The sequence below is a fragment of the Anguilla anguilla genome, chromosome 13, assembly GCF_013347855.1.
Source record: "Anguilla anguilla isolate fAngAng1 chromosome 13, fAngAng1.pri, whole genome shotgun sequence".
NCBI lineage: Eukaryota > Metazoa > Chordata > Actinopteri > Anguilliformes > Anguillidae > Anguilla > Anguilla anguilla.
Window position 1 is genome coordinate 15,401,362 of NC_049213.1, and position 17,126 is coordinate 15,418,487.

The following is a 17,126-nucleotide window of genomic DNA, read 5'->3' on the forward strand; positions in this document are numbered from 1 at the left end:
GCCTCGTGAAACGTGTGCAGTGTGAGACAGCCCTCCGTGGCAGCTGACCCATCAGGTCGTTGTAATGCCCGACAACTCCGGGGCAACGGAGGGTTGCCATTCTAATCGAACTTAACACCTCCAGAACTTTCTGGAACAGTCAAGTCTAACAGCTTCAGCGTCTTGGCCTCGCCTTCGAAAGAACACGCACAAGTATCGATTTTTAGTCTTCAGACAAGGCCGTAGAGCCGTCTGCTGTCGCCGAACGGCCTTCTGGGTAGTTGCCACCGGAACGGTAGCTCCCTGCGATTCGCTGACCTGGCTGCCTCTGCTTGTTTGCTCGTGGTGTTGCTTTGCTTGTAGTTACTAATGCCTAGTTGTTCTCCCTCTCTGTGGTGCGTGGTATTGGGGGTTATATCCTAGCTCTTCATACAGATACGGCGGCCGGCCTCCTCATCCGCAGCATCCACCTGGTCACCCAGAGGCTCAACTCGCAGTGGCGGCCGGACATGAGCATCTCGCTGGCCGCCCTGGAGCTGCTGGCCGGCCTGGCCAAGGTAACCGAGGCGGAGACACCCCGGCCAGTCAGGGAGGGAATGACCCCCGCCCCCTTTACCTCCCACCCCGTTTCTGTGAGGTGTGCGAGTCATGCTTCAGAAGCTGTGACATCACTGAAAAAGACTTAGCTGTTGCCCTTGTCCATATGTGCACTTGCAATACCGCACTTATTATTTGCTAATCTAGCGTGACCTATAGCTAAGCTTGAGGGGTAAACTGCTTTGCTTTAAGTACAACAGCATTATCCCAATCTGAATTTTAACTGAAAGTTTCTCGCTATATGTTTAGTACTTCCGTCTATCTTACCACAGATTCTACAGACTAACCACTTGATCAGCTGAAAATTATTAACATGGAAAGCCAAATCTCTGCCCTTTAAGCTGGAACATTCTAATTTGATGTGTGCTGAACATTCTTGAAGGGAATGTTCTGTCCTCAGCATTTTCATGAATATTCATGACCTTTAATATAGCAATGGAAACTGTTTGTAGATGGGAAGTAAAGAGGACAGAAGGAACGCAGGAGAGGGCAGCACAATCAGGGTAATCCGTAAGAAGTTAGTGTTGTTACTGTCCGATGAGCCCGTGTGGGTGTGCGTTGACCGTTTCCACCGGCCTCCTCCTCCTATCAGGTGAAGGCGAGCGTGGAGTCGGCGGACAGGAAGCGGGCGGTCAGCTCCATCTGCGGCTACATCGTGTACCAGTGCAGCCGCCCCGCCCCGCTGCACTCGCGCGACCTGCACTCCATGATCGTGGCGGCCTTCCAGTGCCTCTGCGTGTGGCTGACCGAGCACCCGGACATGCTCAACGAAAAGGCACGCCTCGCCAGCTCCCCCACCGCCCCCGCACCCCCCGCAACATCCGGCCCCTCATCACACAGTCCAGCCGCACGGTTACCCACACCTTAATTTTAAAAATTCCTACCCCCTGGGAAGACCCCCACTTCAGTAAAATGGATGAATTTTGCTTTACAAAACACAATACAGGCTGCAATAGAATATTTAACATGCCAGTACATGTGTAAAACAGGGCATTTTATACTTGAGATGTCTGTCAGACATTTATTTAAAGTAGAATATAAAAAAGTAATAAGTTGCCATGGCTAAAAATATATTACAATAGTATTACAACTTATAAAACTCTTTTTCTTTTTCAAGGTTAATTAAGTTTATTTTTTCTGAAAGTGTCATGTTTGTGCGTTGTGAAATGCGGAGATACAAACAAAAGTATGGACGGTCAAGAAGTTGGTAGCATATTTCAAAGAATATTGACAGCCATTCAGAGTTATGTTAACCCAGACTGTCCCTCCTTCCAGGATTGTCTAATAGAGGTGCTGGAGATCGTGGAGCTCGGCATATCCGGGAGCAAATCCAAGGCGAGCGACCAGGAAGTGCGGTACAAGGGTGACAAGGAGCACAACCCCGCCTCCATGAGGGTGAAGGACGCGGCTGAGGCCACGCTGTCATGGTGAGGGGCCCAGCTTCCTGATTCCGCGCCGATGACTGGGTGCAGAAGGGAACTGTGGGAAACGGTGTCCGCATGCTGAGCATAAAGGAAAAACTCTGAAATCATTTTCAGTGGTGTGTTTTCACCAGGGATTAGCTATTTTCCGTAGGTAATCATTCACCAGTGGGTCCTGGTTTGATGTCTGTTTTCCCCTCAGAGCCTCTTGTTAAAGCTTGCCCTTGAGCGTTGGTGTGTGACTCTATACACACCCACAGTACTTGGAGAGAGCTTTTATGTTCCTGTTTAGAAAATTACTTACTTTATTGCATGTGTTTAATTATATATTTTTCTGTACAATACAGTATATACTCGTATGTTGCATGGGGATGGGATGACGTTTGTTACAAATAACAAATAACAAATATTACAATTTATGATCACTCCAAGGGAAATATTACATTCATCTAGCTCATATCAGAACACAGTAAATTTGGATGAGTATTTCCCATGCCCTAAGTGACAAGTTTTGCCCCTGAAGATACTAATACCCCACATTACGTACAATAATAAAGTAATATTCCATTAATATTTCAAAATGTTGGCGATGTTCTAGCTTCAAGGTAAACCAAACATCGAACATAACACTATGTATGTGAAGTGCCCACATTAGAGAGTAGCACAAGCCTCTTAAAAGACACTCAGTTTCATTGTGAATGGTATGAATTCTAACAAAGCAGCACCCAGGATACGCTAACAGGCATCCTGGCCACTAGAGGGCTTGCGCAAAGGGGTTGAACTGCTTTTGTGCTTGTGTAAACGTTATCTCTATGGCTGTGGAGAGCAAGGTTGGCTAGCTGGAATTAACGATGGTCTCTGACAGCATCATGCAGGTGCTGGGGGCGTTCCCGTCGCCCAGCGGCCCCGCCTCCCCGTGCAGCCTGCTGAACGAGGACACCCTCATCAAGTACTCCCGGCTGTCCTCCACCAGCAGGAGCAACTTCCGCTACTTCGTCCTGGACAACTCCGTCATCCTGGCCATGCTGGAGCAGCCGCTGGGGAACGAGCAGAGTGAGTTTCGTGCCCCCTCTTCGCGGGCGGGGCCGACCCCCATCCCTACCCCCCCACCGATGATCCGCGTGACAGGGAACTGTCTGCTCTCTTCTCAAATAGATTACCCAGAGAGACCTTCAAATGCTCGTCCAGATGTCTTTTAATTTGCGCTGTGGAGAAATTGAGAACAGCTCGTTTGTCTTGATGTCTCTGCAGCCTTGTTGAAAAGGGCTGTTTTGTTATTTGTTAGCGGACCCCTCTGTGAATGTAGGCCAGGAACGTGTAGCAGAAGATGCTCGGAGCTCAGTAAAGCTGCAGCCCAAACAGGAAAATGCCTTCTGTGCAAAAATAAAAATCGGTCAGTGCGTACTGACTGGGCTTGGGACAAACGTGGGATCGTTCTAAACCCGGTGAGAACCCCAGCGGGGGTGGTCCCTCCTGCAGAGGCGGGAGAAACGTCGGGGTGGGGGAGGGCAGGGGCATCAGTCTGAACCCCCCCGTTCCTGTGTGTGTCCCCGCAGACCCCTGTCCGTCCGTCACCGTGCTGATGAGGGGGACGTCCGGCCGGCACGCCTGGACCATGCAGCTGCACCTGCAGCCCCGAGGAGCGCGAGCGCGCGCCAACCAGAGGGTGAGACGCGCGTGCGCTGGCCCCGCCTCCCACCGCGGGGGGCCCGGCGTACGACAGACCAATCCCGCGCGGGTCGCCCTTCCCCGTCCTCTCTTTGGGGGATGAGACCCCACTTACTGTGGGCTTTACAGCTTCGGTTGCCAAAGATTAGCGGGGATTCTTTCATGTCTGAGCCAGAGTTTTGATGTGGTTCTCTCAATCTGGCCACCCTGTTTTAACTGGCTTGATAAAGATGGTGGAACTGGCAGCCATACATCACCCAAGTGTCTGCTCGAACACCTCCCCCTTTTTACTGCAAAGCAACTCTTTGCGTAGCTGAGATGTTGTTTGTACAAAACTGCCAGCCAGGCGCGTGTCCTTTTGCCGTCCTCCCATTGGCTGTAGGCTCTGGGATTTTCGCGTAGTTGCGTTTCCGAGGCCCAACCTCCGCGTCTGTTGCGCACGGCAGGTGTTCGTCCCCGAGAGCCGGCCCACCCCCAGGAACGACGTGGGCATCCGCTTCAACGTCAAACACAGGCCCTTCCCGGAGGAGGTGGACAAAATCCCGTTCGTCAAGGCCGACCTGAGCATTCCGGACCTGCACGACATTGTGAATAAGGAGGTGGGGGTCTGAGATGCGTGCTGTTCATGTGTGTGGATGCCTCCATCCAGTGTTTTGCTTCTCGCTGTTGTTGTACATGCAGAATCTGCAACTGTGATGTCATATCGAGGACAATTTTCTGCCAGAAATACATGGTACTGAAATGGGTAGCAAGTGCATATTAGATATTAACACAGTAAATAAAATAATAATTACTATTAGTCAGTTGTACTTTTGTAGTGGCAAAAAATATGTACATTTATTTTATTTTTTTAATTCTACATTCTATTATTCTATTAAACTGAAAATATTTTGTTTATGTTCTATTTAAATGTGTATTTTTTATTTTCTTTATGGTTTACTGAATGTATTTTTTTGTTATTCCTTGTACGTGTCTTGTTTTGAATTATTATTTATTACAATTTCTTTGCTCCAATATAAAGCTATAGAAATGAAAACGCAATTATAGAAATTAAGTTTGATGCTCGCGTCCAATGAAAAAGACTTGTGAAATGCTTATTTCATTTTGCTGTGGGGTTTCGAGGCGTATTTGGAGATGCGGTACGCATTCATGCCGAACGCAATGTGTTTTAACTGACAGGCTGAACTGGCCGTGCCTCGCACTACGACACTCAAGTACAGTGACCCAGAAGTGAGTTGTCCTCTGCAAGAAACGCGACGAGGTGGACAAAAATCCAGGGTGCACCTCCAAACTTTCTGCTGCCGTGCCTTGATTATTTTATTTTATTTTATTTTATTTTTCCTTCTTGGTAGAATATGCCCCAGTGTATACTGGGAAGTCTTTAGAGCGGCCAAAAATAAAACCTCTTTCCATTCGTTTTTTCTCTCAGCTTTTTATATCTTCATTTCAGCTTTTTAAAAATGAATACGGCAGCAGGTTGTTTGGTGTGTGTGGCTGTGCGTGCGCGTGCGTGTGCACACACACGTTTGCCATTTTTGTCCTCCACCGCGGTCGACCGTTGGGAACGCATGTTACTACCGAACACAAAACCGTCCACCGTGGGAACTGGGACCCGGGTGATGGGTGTGGGCTGCGTTCGCTCGGTGGTGAGGGGTCTCGAGACTTTCTGAGTAGGGATCGGCCCTGAAAAACCCCCTTCATTCCCCCCTCCCCTCCCCCCCAGCTGGAGATCCAGCACGACAAGCTGCGGAGCGTGATGGTGAATCAGATGGAGTACGAGTCGACCTTGGAGCGCCACAGCGAGGACCTGTGGAGGAACAAGCCCTTCCCAGACCCCCTGGTCGACTGCAAGCCCCCCGCGCCCTCCCAGGAGTTCCAGACCGCCCGCCTCTTCCTGTCCCACTTCGGCTTCCTGTCGCTGGAAGCGCTGAAGGTACGGCGGCGGGAGTCTGTTCCCAAGACAACCCGTGGCGTAACTTTAGCCTGTAGCAGCACCTATGAATTCACTGCAGAAAGGAATCCCAGCTTTCAGAAACTAACTGACATATCGAAGCTTTTGGACTCGTAACATCGTGTTTCATCTTAAAATATTACAAATAGGTGAAAAATGAGAATCCATGTTTCACACTTCAATAATTGCAGACAATTAACAAACACATAGTCGTACTTCAAATTCAAGTTTAAACTGACTCGAAATCAACTGCATATGAAAAATATTACTGTGCTTACCGCGTGAAGCCTGCTAATCCTAGACCTGATTTCAAAGTTCCCGGAACGGCTTGCTCAGCTCTTTACAAAATCGAAAATACATTATGCTTGTCTGTAGACGCAGGGGTGATTTCAGAGTTTTTAAACCGTTACGGTCTATTAAAACTTTTCAAACTTTTAATGCCTTTGACTTTTCCATTTCTTTCTCAGGAGCCCGGGAACAGTCGCTTACCTCCTCATCTAATTGCACTGGAATCTGCCTTGCCTGGCTTCTTTGATGACATAGGATACCTGGACCTCCTCCCCTGCCGCCCCTTCGACACTGTATTTATATTCTATATGAGGGCAGGCCAGAAAAGCAGCCAAGAGGTAAGTGCCATTTACTTGGGTCATTACATTACATTACAGGCATTATACTGAAGCAGTGCAGGTTAAGTGCCTTGCTCAAGGGTTCGGCGGTGTCCTATCCGGGAATCGAACCTGCGACCTTTAGGCTACAAGACCAGTTTACTACACTTCCACCTGAGTGCTAATTGGTGTATTTGTTGAATAATTTGTTCTTAATCTATTCCGCCTCATTGTCTTGCCAATTCTTCACTGTATTTATATTTTTTGGCCCTTATTGTATGTATGTTTTTTGTCCAATAGCAGTGAAACATTTTAAGTACACCCTCATTACGTGTATGCACTTAAGTGGGGGTGTTGAACCCCATTTGTATGGTACAGGTGATAGTAATTGAATGGAACGACGTGAGATGTGAAAATAATCCATGCGCTGTATTCAGGGCGAAAAATAAATTTCCTGTCATTGGATCACTTAAACTCTCGCAATTGTTTCTAGCTTAATATCAAATTGAAATAGCCCTTGATCAGTTTGTAAATGGACACTTTCACAATGTCTTACATGACGCAGGCCCTGTGTCATTCTGCCTTCAAGCGCCATGCATTCTGCTAGTCATATTTAATCTAGGGGAAATGTTTAATGCTTAATAAAGCTCATTTTTACCAAATGCTTGCATAGTGTGCGCATTTGCAATTACTCAGCAGGCCTCTGTAATGTAGTGTGACCCTTATGAACTGTGGTCTGAATTGCCAATTACTGACAGAATATTCGTGTCACTGATCATCTTCTGGCACAGACTGAAAACCTACCTCTTAAATCTCACCTCGGGTCAATAAACCGCCGAGCCTCTCTGCTGGTACTAAAATACCGAAGTCTTCAGTCATCTCACACTGCTGTGCTTGCACGATTAACGCTATAACTCTTTTACTGTGGATTTTTAATATGCGCCTTCAGTACGGTATTTATGTTTGACAATATGCTTATTGCAGCATTAGTTTTTACAGCAAGGCCTTGTTTCAGCTGTATGGTTTTTTGCACAGGGGTTTGTCTAACCTTTTTGTGAGCGCCCCATTGCTATATCCTCATTTAAACTGTATGATAACACTGTTGTTTCCTCGATCTTTCCTCCCCTGCGCTCCTGCGTGCAGATCCTGAGGAACGTGGAGTCCTCGGCCAACGTCCAGCACCACTTCCTGGAGTTCCTGCTGTCTCTGGGCTGGCCGGTGGATGTGGGCCAGCACCCTGGATGGACCGGCAGCGTCTACACCAGCTGGTCCATCAACGCCTGCGACGGCGGGGAAGGCCAGCAGCAAGGTGAGACGGCCTGCCCCACCCGGTACCTGAGCGCTACGAAATCTCCTGTCCGCCTTGGGGCTCTGTCAGTGCTGACAAACCTCAGATTTCCACATCACATCTCCTTCAGTCAGTGCTGATCAACTTTAGATCTGTCAGTGCTATCACTCCTTGAGTTCTCTTTGGATATCTGTGAGTGATGCAAGTTTGCAGATCCAGATTACAGTATATCTCTGTCAGTGCTGATAGACCTCAGATTCTACCTCAGAGCTCTCTGTCAGTGCTGCATAACCTCAGATTTCTACCTCAGATCTCTCTGTTAGTGATGATAGACCTCAGATCTCTGTCAGTGCTGCAAAACTTGATTTCTACTTTGCAAAACCTCAGATTCACCTTAGATCTGTCAACGTTGTCAGTCCTTAGATTCTCTGTGGGTATCTCTGAGTGTTGCAAGTTCTCTGATCTATCATAAACTTCTGTCAGTGCTGATGAACCTCTGATCCAGTGCAGCTGACGGTTTGTGAGTGCCGCCCAGCTCATCTGGACCTCCGGGCCGCTGTGTGGCGCTGTTCACCTCCGTATGGAAACATGACAGATTTGCTCCATTTTGGCAGATGAGACCATTACACTGGGGGACACTGGTGGCGGCATCTTCAACGGGGAGAGGAGGGTGCTGTACTACGCTGATGCTCTGACAGAAATAGCCTTTGTAGTCCCATCACTTTTGGACTCTTCTAGTAAGTCATTTGCATGTACACAAATTATAACTGACCAAATTTGTCATATAGTTGAGTTATCACTTAAACGTATTAACGTGTAATAAAATAGTGATATTTCTTTTTGCCTCACTCTAATCCGTTTCAGTTCGGGTGCTGTATCCTCTGGAATCAGTTTATTTCAGTATTTCTCCTGTCTCAGTTTTTTACTTGATGAAGGCTGCTGGTTGACTTCCTGCGTCAGCGAATTTAAAATAGTTGTTGTTTGTTTGCGATCCAGCTGAGTCATCGGAGAACAGCTTCCCGACAGCGGAGACGGATTCTCAGATGGAGCTGTTTCCCGGATTGCTGAAACAGTCCAATTTAACACTGGAGCTCTTCCCTAACCACTCTGATAACCTGGGACCCTCTCAAAGGGTAAGGAAAATGAAGGGCACTCGGTGATCTCTAGGAAGACAAACACGCCCTTTGAAAAATCTCCCACTGCTATTGTTTTGCAAGTGTTTAAAAAAAAAAAAAAAAAAAAAACTGCCACTGATTGTGTCGAAACGAAAAGTTTTACTGCAGGTTCACTGTGAGATATTATTGTTCTTCAGTATACAAATGTGAATTCTAATTGAAGGAACGAAATGGTGACAAAACGGTTACCATTTCTTTCCTTCGATTAGAATTCACATTTATATCCCATATATATTCTTTTTTTTCCCAGTAATTGGCCTTTCAGCAACATAAAAATATGTATTTCACATTCAGTTTGGAGAGAAGATGAGAATAACGCTTCGTGGTTGTGTTGTTTTCAGAGTCCCACGGTGAAGATGAAGAAGATGCCTCTGAGCAGAACTGTGCCCCCGCTGGGACCAGAGACCAAAGTGCTGGTGGTTTGGGTCGAGCGCTACGACGATATCGGTAAAGATAAACTTAGACTTGAAAAATAATAATAAACTTAGACTGCACATAGACTTGATTACTCCTTCCTCCAATGCACATAAACTTGAATATATTCAGCAGGAAAGGTTCCCAGATGGTTTACTTTTCAGATGAGATTCACATCCAAATGAATTGGCAGGCATGTTTACACCGCATTCTATTAATAATTCTGCGTGTTTATATCATTTCAAACTGCACGTTTATATCAAACTAGATTGAGAACACAACTGTCTTTTGGCAGTGGCGCAGTAATTCTGGTTTTTGTTTTCTAGAAAACTTCCCTCTTCCGGAACTCCTGGCGGAGACCAGCACTGGAGTGGAGACGGCTGCAAACAGCAGCGCTTCGTACAGGTACCGAGTTAGCACGTTAGCGCTCGCAACCGACGGCCATTTTCCTTTTCTTTCGGTTCAGCGCGGCTTCAATTATCCTCGGTCAGTGTATCCCAAGGGAAAAAATAAAATGGCTGCCACGAGCAAGCTTTTATTTCATTTTCGGCTGTCCCAACACATGTACTAACACTAGGGGGTGTTTAAATATAAGAGCTGTGCGGGAGCTCCAAAGATATACGCAAAATGAAATGAACTGACATTGCCAGCAGGAACTGAACGATGAGTTGCTTTCTCCTGGGTACCATGTTTGTAAGGCAATAAGCCTGAGGTTCCATCCCACCTTATTGCCAAGGCCGCAATTAGTCCACAAGGAAATTAGTCAAATTCAGTTGCAATGAAAATTGAGTGGTTTTTTTTATTTTTTCATGCTTTTTGAAAAAACGGCTCTGTAGTGTTAAGACTAGTCTTGTGGAGGTTACGCACCAAGCAAATGCGCTGTGCGAGCTCCATTATTTACTTAACGCGGTGTAGCTAAACGCGAATAAACAGGTGTTGTACTTTTCTTATCTGATAACGCAATTAGACAATGTTTTCATGTTCAACTTATTACTGTGGGAAGCTTCAACACCAAATGTCCAAATTTAAAAGAGGATAGAAGGTGAATTCTGTTTATGTAGGCTAGTTTGTTTCTGCAGTGCCAGTGACAGACTGTGGGAAAGCTGTGGCCGTAGAGCCCTCAGACAGGGTTTATATTTAGACGGGGTCCGTGAGAACAGCTCATCCGCTTCCATACAGGTTTTTTATTGGCTAAAAGCTTCAGTGGAAGAAGGCGAGGGTCTCAAACTCCAGTCCTGGAAGGCTGTAGTCTCTGCTGGTTTTATGTGATTTCTTTTCAGTCAGCAGCCAATTTAGGCCTTGGAAACGAGCTGTGCAGACCCTTCAGCCAATCAGTGACTTAAATGAGGAAATTAAGAGTAGGAACACGTGAAAAAGCCAGCCGACGCAGCAGCCCTGCGGGATTGGAGTTTGAGACACCCGCTGTAAGAGAAAAGTCCCGTCGCCCGTGGCGACAGACCTGCGGGGGCGGGCTTGGAGCGAGGTGTTCTCGGGGGCTGACGGCGGGTTCTCCCCCTAGGCCCATGGCGTCGGAGAAGGACGTCCTGGCGATCTTCATCCACCCGCTGAAGACGGGCCTGTTCCGCATCAAGCTGCCCGGGGCCATGGGGAAGTTCAGCATGGTCATCCCCCTGGTGGACGGGATGGTCGTCAGCCGGAGGGCTTTAGGTGAGGCGCCCTACGGCACCCCCACCCCCCCACACACCCCAAGCGCCCTCTCTCCTGCCCGCAGCCTTCGCCATCAGAAGATCTAAAAGATCTAAAAACCCCCCGTCTCATTTTCAGGGTTCCTGGTGAGGCAGACTGTGATCAACGCCTGCCGGAGGAAGAGGCTGGAGAGCGACTCCTACAACCCGCCGCACGTGCGGCGGAAACAGAAGATCGCCGAGATCGTCAACAAGTACCGCAACAAGCAGCTGGAGCCCGAGTTCTACACCTCGCTGTTCCAGGAGGTGGGGGAGGGCAGCCTGAACCCCTGACCGGGGGAGGACTGCGCGGACGCTTCGTATTTATGAAAACCGGTCCGTTATTTACGTCGCCACTCTGCGGCCCGAACACTACAGGCGGGGGGCGGTCCTCGGAAAGAACGGCGAATTTCCACACTGACACGCAGCCACGGCAACTACCCCCACCCCCCTTACACCCACTCCCCACCCATTCCCGAGTACCCCTCCCCCTTGACCCCCAGCCCTCAAACACTACATAGGACCCACGGAAAGACGGACAGACGGGCGCGGCTGCCTCCCCCCCCTGGCCCAGGGCTCGGACAGCCCCACGGTCGGGGGCCGGCGCGCGACAAACCTGTAGGGGAAAGGGGCGCGGCGCGTGGGGCCGGGGGGCTCGTAGCGCGGCTCGTACCGTCCGCACGAGCAGCCGTTAGGCACGGAGCCTCGCGTTGGACGAGAGGCGGAACCTCGTTTTCCCAAAGAATGCAATACTGTCCTTTCACCATCGTCACACCTGACTGTACTTTGTTTTTGGTTTTTGACACTGCTGTAATTTTCCTTTCCTTCACATTTTTGTCAGAATTTTAGGCCTGGAATGAAACGAGAATGAATGACAGAATGCATTTGAAATGCCAAAAGTAGTACTTCTGCGATTTAACACTATACTGGTATAGGGTGACAAATTTAGCCTTGACCGTTATTTGTGCTAATGAGTGTATAAGCAAGTTCTCAGTTGCTAAAATGTATTTTATAAATTAAGTCTTTTGAGTGATTTCTCCCCACACAAATGACACAAGCAGAGCAATCTACTCTTGTCTGTAACATAAAGGTTTATTTTAATCTCAGGTAGTTTATACCATATTGGATATGCAGTCATCTGGTCATGTATTTAATGCACTTCAACCAACTGACCTCAGTTAAGACATCAATCACACGGTTTGGGCGTTGATAAGCATACATTTTGTTCCTTCTTAATTTTAAAAAAGAAAAACAAAAGTAATTCATTTTTGATGAACAAAGATTAGAATCCATTAACTTTAAAAAGCGTGATTTGTTTTTTAACAGTCTTGGAAAGGCCTTGTCTGACCATAACACAAATCTTAACACTATTCCCCCATGTAACCAGTATGTAAACTTGTACTTCCTTGGAGTATCAAAACATCCAATCAGCAGGGACTGCTTCTGCCAGAGTTCTCATTTTTGGCGATATCAGTGTGAAAAATTGCTAATTAAGCTACTCAAGTCTTCCTTATAATTCATTGCTGGTTGTAGCAAGTCTGACACAGTTGAAACGTGAGCTACATTTTGATTGGAGCAGTGAAGGCCTGTTGTAATTGTAATTGTTTTATATATAGAGGCCCACTTCTGGAGTTCTTTTTTTTCCTTTCTCATTATTTCTAAAGGAAGTGCCCACCTCTTCCTTTGCTATTTATGTATAGCTCAAAGTGTAGGGGTAATCTGATAGACCAGTGCTTCTCTTCCGGTGTCTATTGTTGTGTAGGCTTTCCTGTCTGGGTAGAAAGAGAGAACGGCTACTCGCTGTTAGTTTGTCGGTGTTGCCTAGCCACATGGACACTCTCCCAAAAAAGATAGCAGTCTGTTCAGTGTGTAACCCAGCCGGACCACACGGGGGCGGCAGTGTGCTTGCAGGACTTCAAAACATTATTTTACTTCAGACTGTCTGCAGTTAGGTCCAGGCTGTGCCAAGGATTTTGACCATTATAAGGGCTTGAGACATGTTTTCCCTTTGGAGTTGTATGACGACCCTTCGCCACCACGTCATTGTTGAATACATTTTATTTACTGCTGGACGACATAAACATTTCTTTATTGGCGAAATTATCATCTACTTTTGATCTGATTCAGGTTTGATCTACTTTTTAAAAATTATTATTATTATTATTATTATTATTCCTGCCTTAGTAGTGTGTCTAAAATCAATATCATTAATCCCAATAATTTAAAAAACTGACCTCTGACTTCACTCCAAATTGATTAGTCATCCTTCGATCAGCGTGGCCCAATGCAGATAGGTCTTTGTTTTTCTTCAGTTGCAGATGTCTAATGTTGTTTATTTTAAAGTTTCAGTTCTTGTGTTTGACCGGCCTGGTGTTAGATAACCCAAGCACCACTGTTCCAAACAAAAGGTTGAGTTCAGCCAGAAGGAAAAAAACCAATGAATGAAGTTTGAGGCTCTGTTCCGGAGTTTTCTTTCTCCTCGCTGATGATAAAGTCTTTGAAGAAACGGAATGTGTTCCATGTTGCTGTTGCACGTGGCCTCTTGAAAAATCACTGAAAAGGTCTGATATCAAAGCCATCGTGTGCTGCGTATATGATGTACAATCTCAATTTCAACACATTGCCTAAACTTGATTGCCTATTTTAATTTTTTGTTTTGTTTTGAGTCCCTGTTCCTATATAATGGCATTTGTTCTCTGTAAATATTGCAGGCTTTAACTCGAGATGTATTTAGTTGGAGGAATATATGTAAATATGAAAGTGTGAAGTATATTTCATTTGTCTGTTCTCTTTATTCATTAGGAAAGGCACAAAATGCTTGTTTGTATTTATGCCAATTATATATGTGTCCAAGAGAAACACATTGGATATTGAATGTAACACATATACTGAATAAAAATTTTAAAGAACTTCTTATCATACAAGCTTGCTATTGTTTGTTTATTTTCAGACATGTATGTGCGTAATTAGGAGAGGATTGGTCAGTGCTTTTGTTTAATTTTTCTCTGTGCGACTAGCATTATAATTAAGCTCGTATGCACTTGTGACTGAAAATTAATCTTAAATCCCACATTCATCGTTAAATGTGCTGATAATAAACTTAGCCAGCTCACTTCTGCCACTTTATTTTAATTTTTTAAAGATACAACAAATCATATAATATACGTTTCCCAATCTTACCCTCCATTAACAGAACCCCCACCACCCACCCAAAATGAAATACTGGTTTAATTTTGATGTGCACTTCTCCAGACTGTTACGCGTCCTGAAGTACCTGTGCGGCAAAACTCTGGTCACCGGAGGGTGTTCTCATCTAACGTGTGACCTTGTCTTTTACGTTTATGCGTTCAAAATCACATTCGTCACTTTTGTATGTATACCCTGGTGGTTAAAGCTGGTTACGTTTACAGTAAATAGAGATCACATTTGACTATCGAGATTTCACTGCGCACTGATTTAACATTAAGAGCAAAACAATGATTTGGAACGTATAGGCAACAGTGTAGCATCGTATTTAAAGCCGGACATTGGCCGTACGTGTTAAAACCCCATGGAAACGGCTGCAGTTACAAAGAGTAAAATAAAATTGCACTCGTAACACAAACTCGTAACACACAGCTCGCCAATCATACGCGGATATAATAGCCATACTTCATCATGTGTTGCAGAATGTTCCGAAAATACCGTGTTTTCATCATGTGCTTCAATCCTTCTCCAACAGGGGTCACCCAACAATAATAAGTCGGGTTGTTACATGCTACAGAATATCACTTTCACTGCAGCACATTAAAACACTTCTCTCTTGCAATAAGTGTAATTAGCAAAAGGCAACGGACGAACTTCCTAAAACTGTTATTTCAGTGGATAGGTTAAGTTATAATGCAATATATTGAACTTCATCTTGAACCTTATCATGATCAGGTTTAAGAACTATTACCAGTGACAGCCTATATTGCTATATTTGAGAACGTATTTAATAAAATAACTACATCAAATTGTGTTCATGTTGTATGTCCCTCTTGATGCAGGGTTGAATTACATCCCCATCCCACACCTGCTAAATACGTTTGTCCTCCTCTTTTCCCTCATACTGACTTTGTTTTGGCTGTTCATACCTCACTTATTGCCATTTTACTTTTCTTTCTAATAAACACCAAATTATCACCGTGATTTTTCAGACTAAAATGTAGGGCTTAGCAGCTTTCCGCCCATGACTCACTGGCTTACCCAATTGTGAATACGTTTAATCAAGCAAAGTCTTGATGATGATGATGATGACGATTATGATTCAATCCTATTTAGCAAAATAGCCTAAAAGTACAACAAAACACTATGACATTCACTTTGTTTTAGATAGTCGCTTCGAGTGAGACAGGTGCTGACAGTGAGTGCATTGATACAGGCTATAGCAGGGGGTATCGCTAAAGTAAAATATTTCGACACCACTGTAAGACTAATAGCCTACATTTATGCGCATTATCTCCGTTTTTTATATTAATTATTGTTCTCGGGTACATTTAATTTCTAATGCAAATTTTAATACATATTTTCAGAAGTCGTATACACAAGTGACCACTATGTATGGCCATTGTGGTAGAAATAATAGTCTCTTAAAGAACTTGGTCTTTAGCCAATATTTTGACTCCTAGGTTTTTCCGGCTAGAATAATGACGTAAGTCTGTACATAAACACACCGGCATATGGGCGTGCTTATTTTACTCCGGGACGGCGATAAGTCTCAAATTGATAGACGTGAAGTTATAGATGATCCCTTGACACTGACTGGGTTCCTGTTGCCTGTGTTGTGCGTGGTGGAGCATAGAAAGACGAGGCAAGTTTGAAGGGGGCTGTATTGCTCTTAGCCTACTTCTTACGGACCTGGAAGGGAGCTTTAAGCTAACTCTTCCCTCTTGAATACCTTGCAATATATTACGCTCTCACTGGAATGTTTGTTGAACAGGTTTTGCTACTTGTTACCTAGTTTATTTTACTTTTCCGGACCCTGTGTCTTATTTTAATTTTTAGCAGTGATTTACCTTTTTAAAGTTGCAATCTCGTTGAAGGAGTGTATGAACGAAACAGAGGGAACAGACTGCACTTTATAGGGATTGTGCTGTGTCCTTATTTTAAAAGAAAAGACAACAAACAACTGATTTGTTTTCAGTTTATCGATACTTTGTTTTGTTACAAGATCCTCTGGAGTCTCCACAATGCGCATCATTGGTCCTGCGTTTGAACATGTGGCATAACGGGATTGATTAAACGTGTTTCTCTGGATATTTTGGAGAAAACTACTGTGTCCGTTACCATTACTAAGATACAATTTGTATTGGATATCAAATCCGCGAACATGGAGGATGAAGGCCACCCAGGCAATGGTGTCCAGACCATCAGAGATTCGGACCGCCAGGTCCGTTTAAGACTTTGCGTTTTAAATGAGATCTTGAATACCGAGAGGGATTACGTGAAGACTCTGATTTTTCTGCAGTCCGTAAGTTTTCTGTTTTAATTCTCCATCATTTATAAAGTGGGTATGAATGTAACTTCGATAAATTACATGCGTATGCTATTCTTAAAAATGAAGTGTATGATAGTAGTCTGGGCTGGTTGGCACGCAAACTTAAAAATTCATTTTATCTGCAGTATTGCACTTGCATTAAATCGCAGACAAAAGGGAGGTTATTGATATTCGGGAAAGCAACTCTTTGTATATGTATTTTCATATTTGAACCGTGCCTCTTAAAATTGTGGTTACTGAAGCAATTTGAAGCACGCACTTCAACATACATTTCAACACTTTTCAATAAGGATTTCAAGAGATTGGCTAACAGACTGCATGGAAGGTTTGCGGGTTCTGCTTTGAGGCTTGTCATTTTGCACGACGTCTTCCTTCTGTGCCGCGATTCTTCAAGCCGAAGTACCTTCAAAGCATTCATTCATTACAGCTGTTCGGAATCCATAATCTGCAGGTGATAGGCTACCAGCCTCGTTACTAGCTACCAACCGTGTTTTTCAGGCTACAGTACCGGACCTTTTTCATCAGCAATGTAAGTGAGCAGGCAGCTTGTATCACGCGAACCATGCATTTCTGTTATTTTATATGTAGGCTATTTGAATGACAGAGTGCCTGCGCGGGTAATTAATTCTAACACATTCAATTGGTGACCATCATTGTCACTGCTTCGTCTCACGAACTGATTCCATAATATTATGCCATTCGCAACTGCAAGCTATTCATTTTTGTGACTTTTGGTTCTGAGCTTTTCTGTCATATGCTGATATAGCTTGTGGTCAATGGATATTGTATTGCTCAGACTAGAATTTCTAGGAATCACTCATTCCT

The 17,126-nt window shown here is 45.0% G+C and overlaps 2 protein-coding genes across 12 annotated transcripts in view; both read left to right on the top strand.

Moving 5' to 3' along the window:
• LOC118210975 (ral GTPase-activating protein subunit beta-like) overlaps positions 1–13,704 on the top strand; it is a 35,401-nt gene extending 21,697 nt beyond the window's left edge. For 5 of the 11 annotated variants that reach the window (XM_035387533.1, XM_035387534.1, XM_035387538.1 and 2 more), the window contains 16 exons: positions 403–536; positions 1,169–1,351; positions 1,852–2,003; positions 2,863–3,050; positions 3,554–3,663; positions 4,112–4,264; positions 4,845–4,895; positions 5,389–5,598; positions 6,084–6,242; positions 7,365–7,530; positions 8,124–8,246; positions 8,506–8,642; positions 9,026–9,131; positions 9,425–9,503; positions 10,618–10,766; positions 10,884–13,704. In XM_035387533.1, the coding sequence (XP_035243424.1) occupies positions 403–536; positions 1,169–1,351; positions 1,852–2,003; positions 2,863–3,050; positions 3,554–3,663; positions 4,112–4,264; positions 4,845–4,895; positions 5,389–5,598; positions 6,084–6,242; positions 7,365–7,530; positions 8,124–8,246; positions 8,506–8,642; positions 9,026–9,131; positions 9,425–9,503; positions 10,618–10,766; positions 10,884–11,077 (2,294 nt within the window). In that variant the 3' untranslated portion in view covers positions 11,078–13,704. The remainder of the gene's footprint in view (positions 1–402; positions 537–1,168; positions 1,352–1,851; positions 2,004–2,862; positions 3,051–3,553; positions 3,664–4,111; positions 4,265–4,844; positions 4,896–5,388; positions 5,599–6,083; positions 6,243–7,364; positions 7,531–8,123; positions 8,247–8,505; positions 8,643–9,025; positions 9,132–9,424; positions 9,504–10,617; positions 10,767–10,883) is intronic. The other 6 variants (XM_035387535.1, XM_035387541.1, XM_035387536.1 and 3 more) reach the window with 3 other exon arrangements.
• A 1,859-nt stretch (positions 13,705–15,563) lies between these two features.
• The window catches only part of LOC118211983 (phosphatidylinositol 3,4,5-trisphosphate-dependent Rac exchanger 1 protein-like), an 81,350-nt gene continuing 79,787 nt past the window's right edge, over positions 15,564–17,126 (top strand). Inside the window, exon 1 of the mRNA XM_035389614.1 lies at positions 15,564–16,274. Within this exon, the coding sequence (XP_035245505.1) occupies positions 16,134–16,274 (141 nt within the window). The 5' untranslated portion in view covers positions 15,564–16,133. The remainder of the gene's footprint in view (positions 16,275–17,126) is intronic.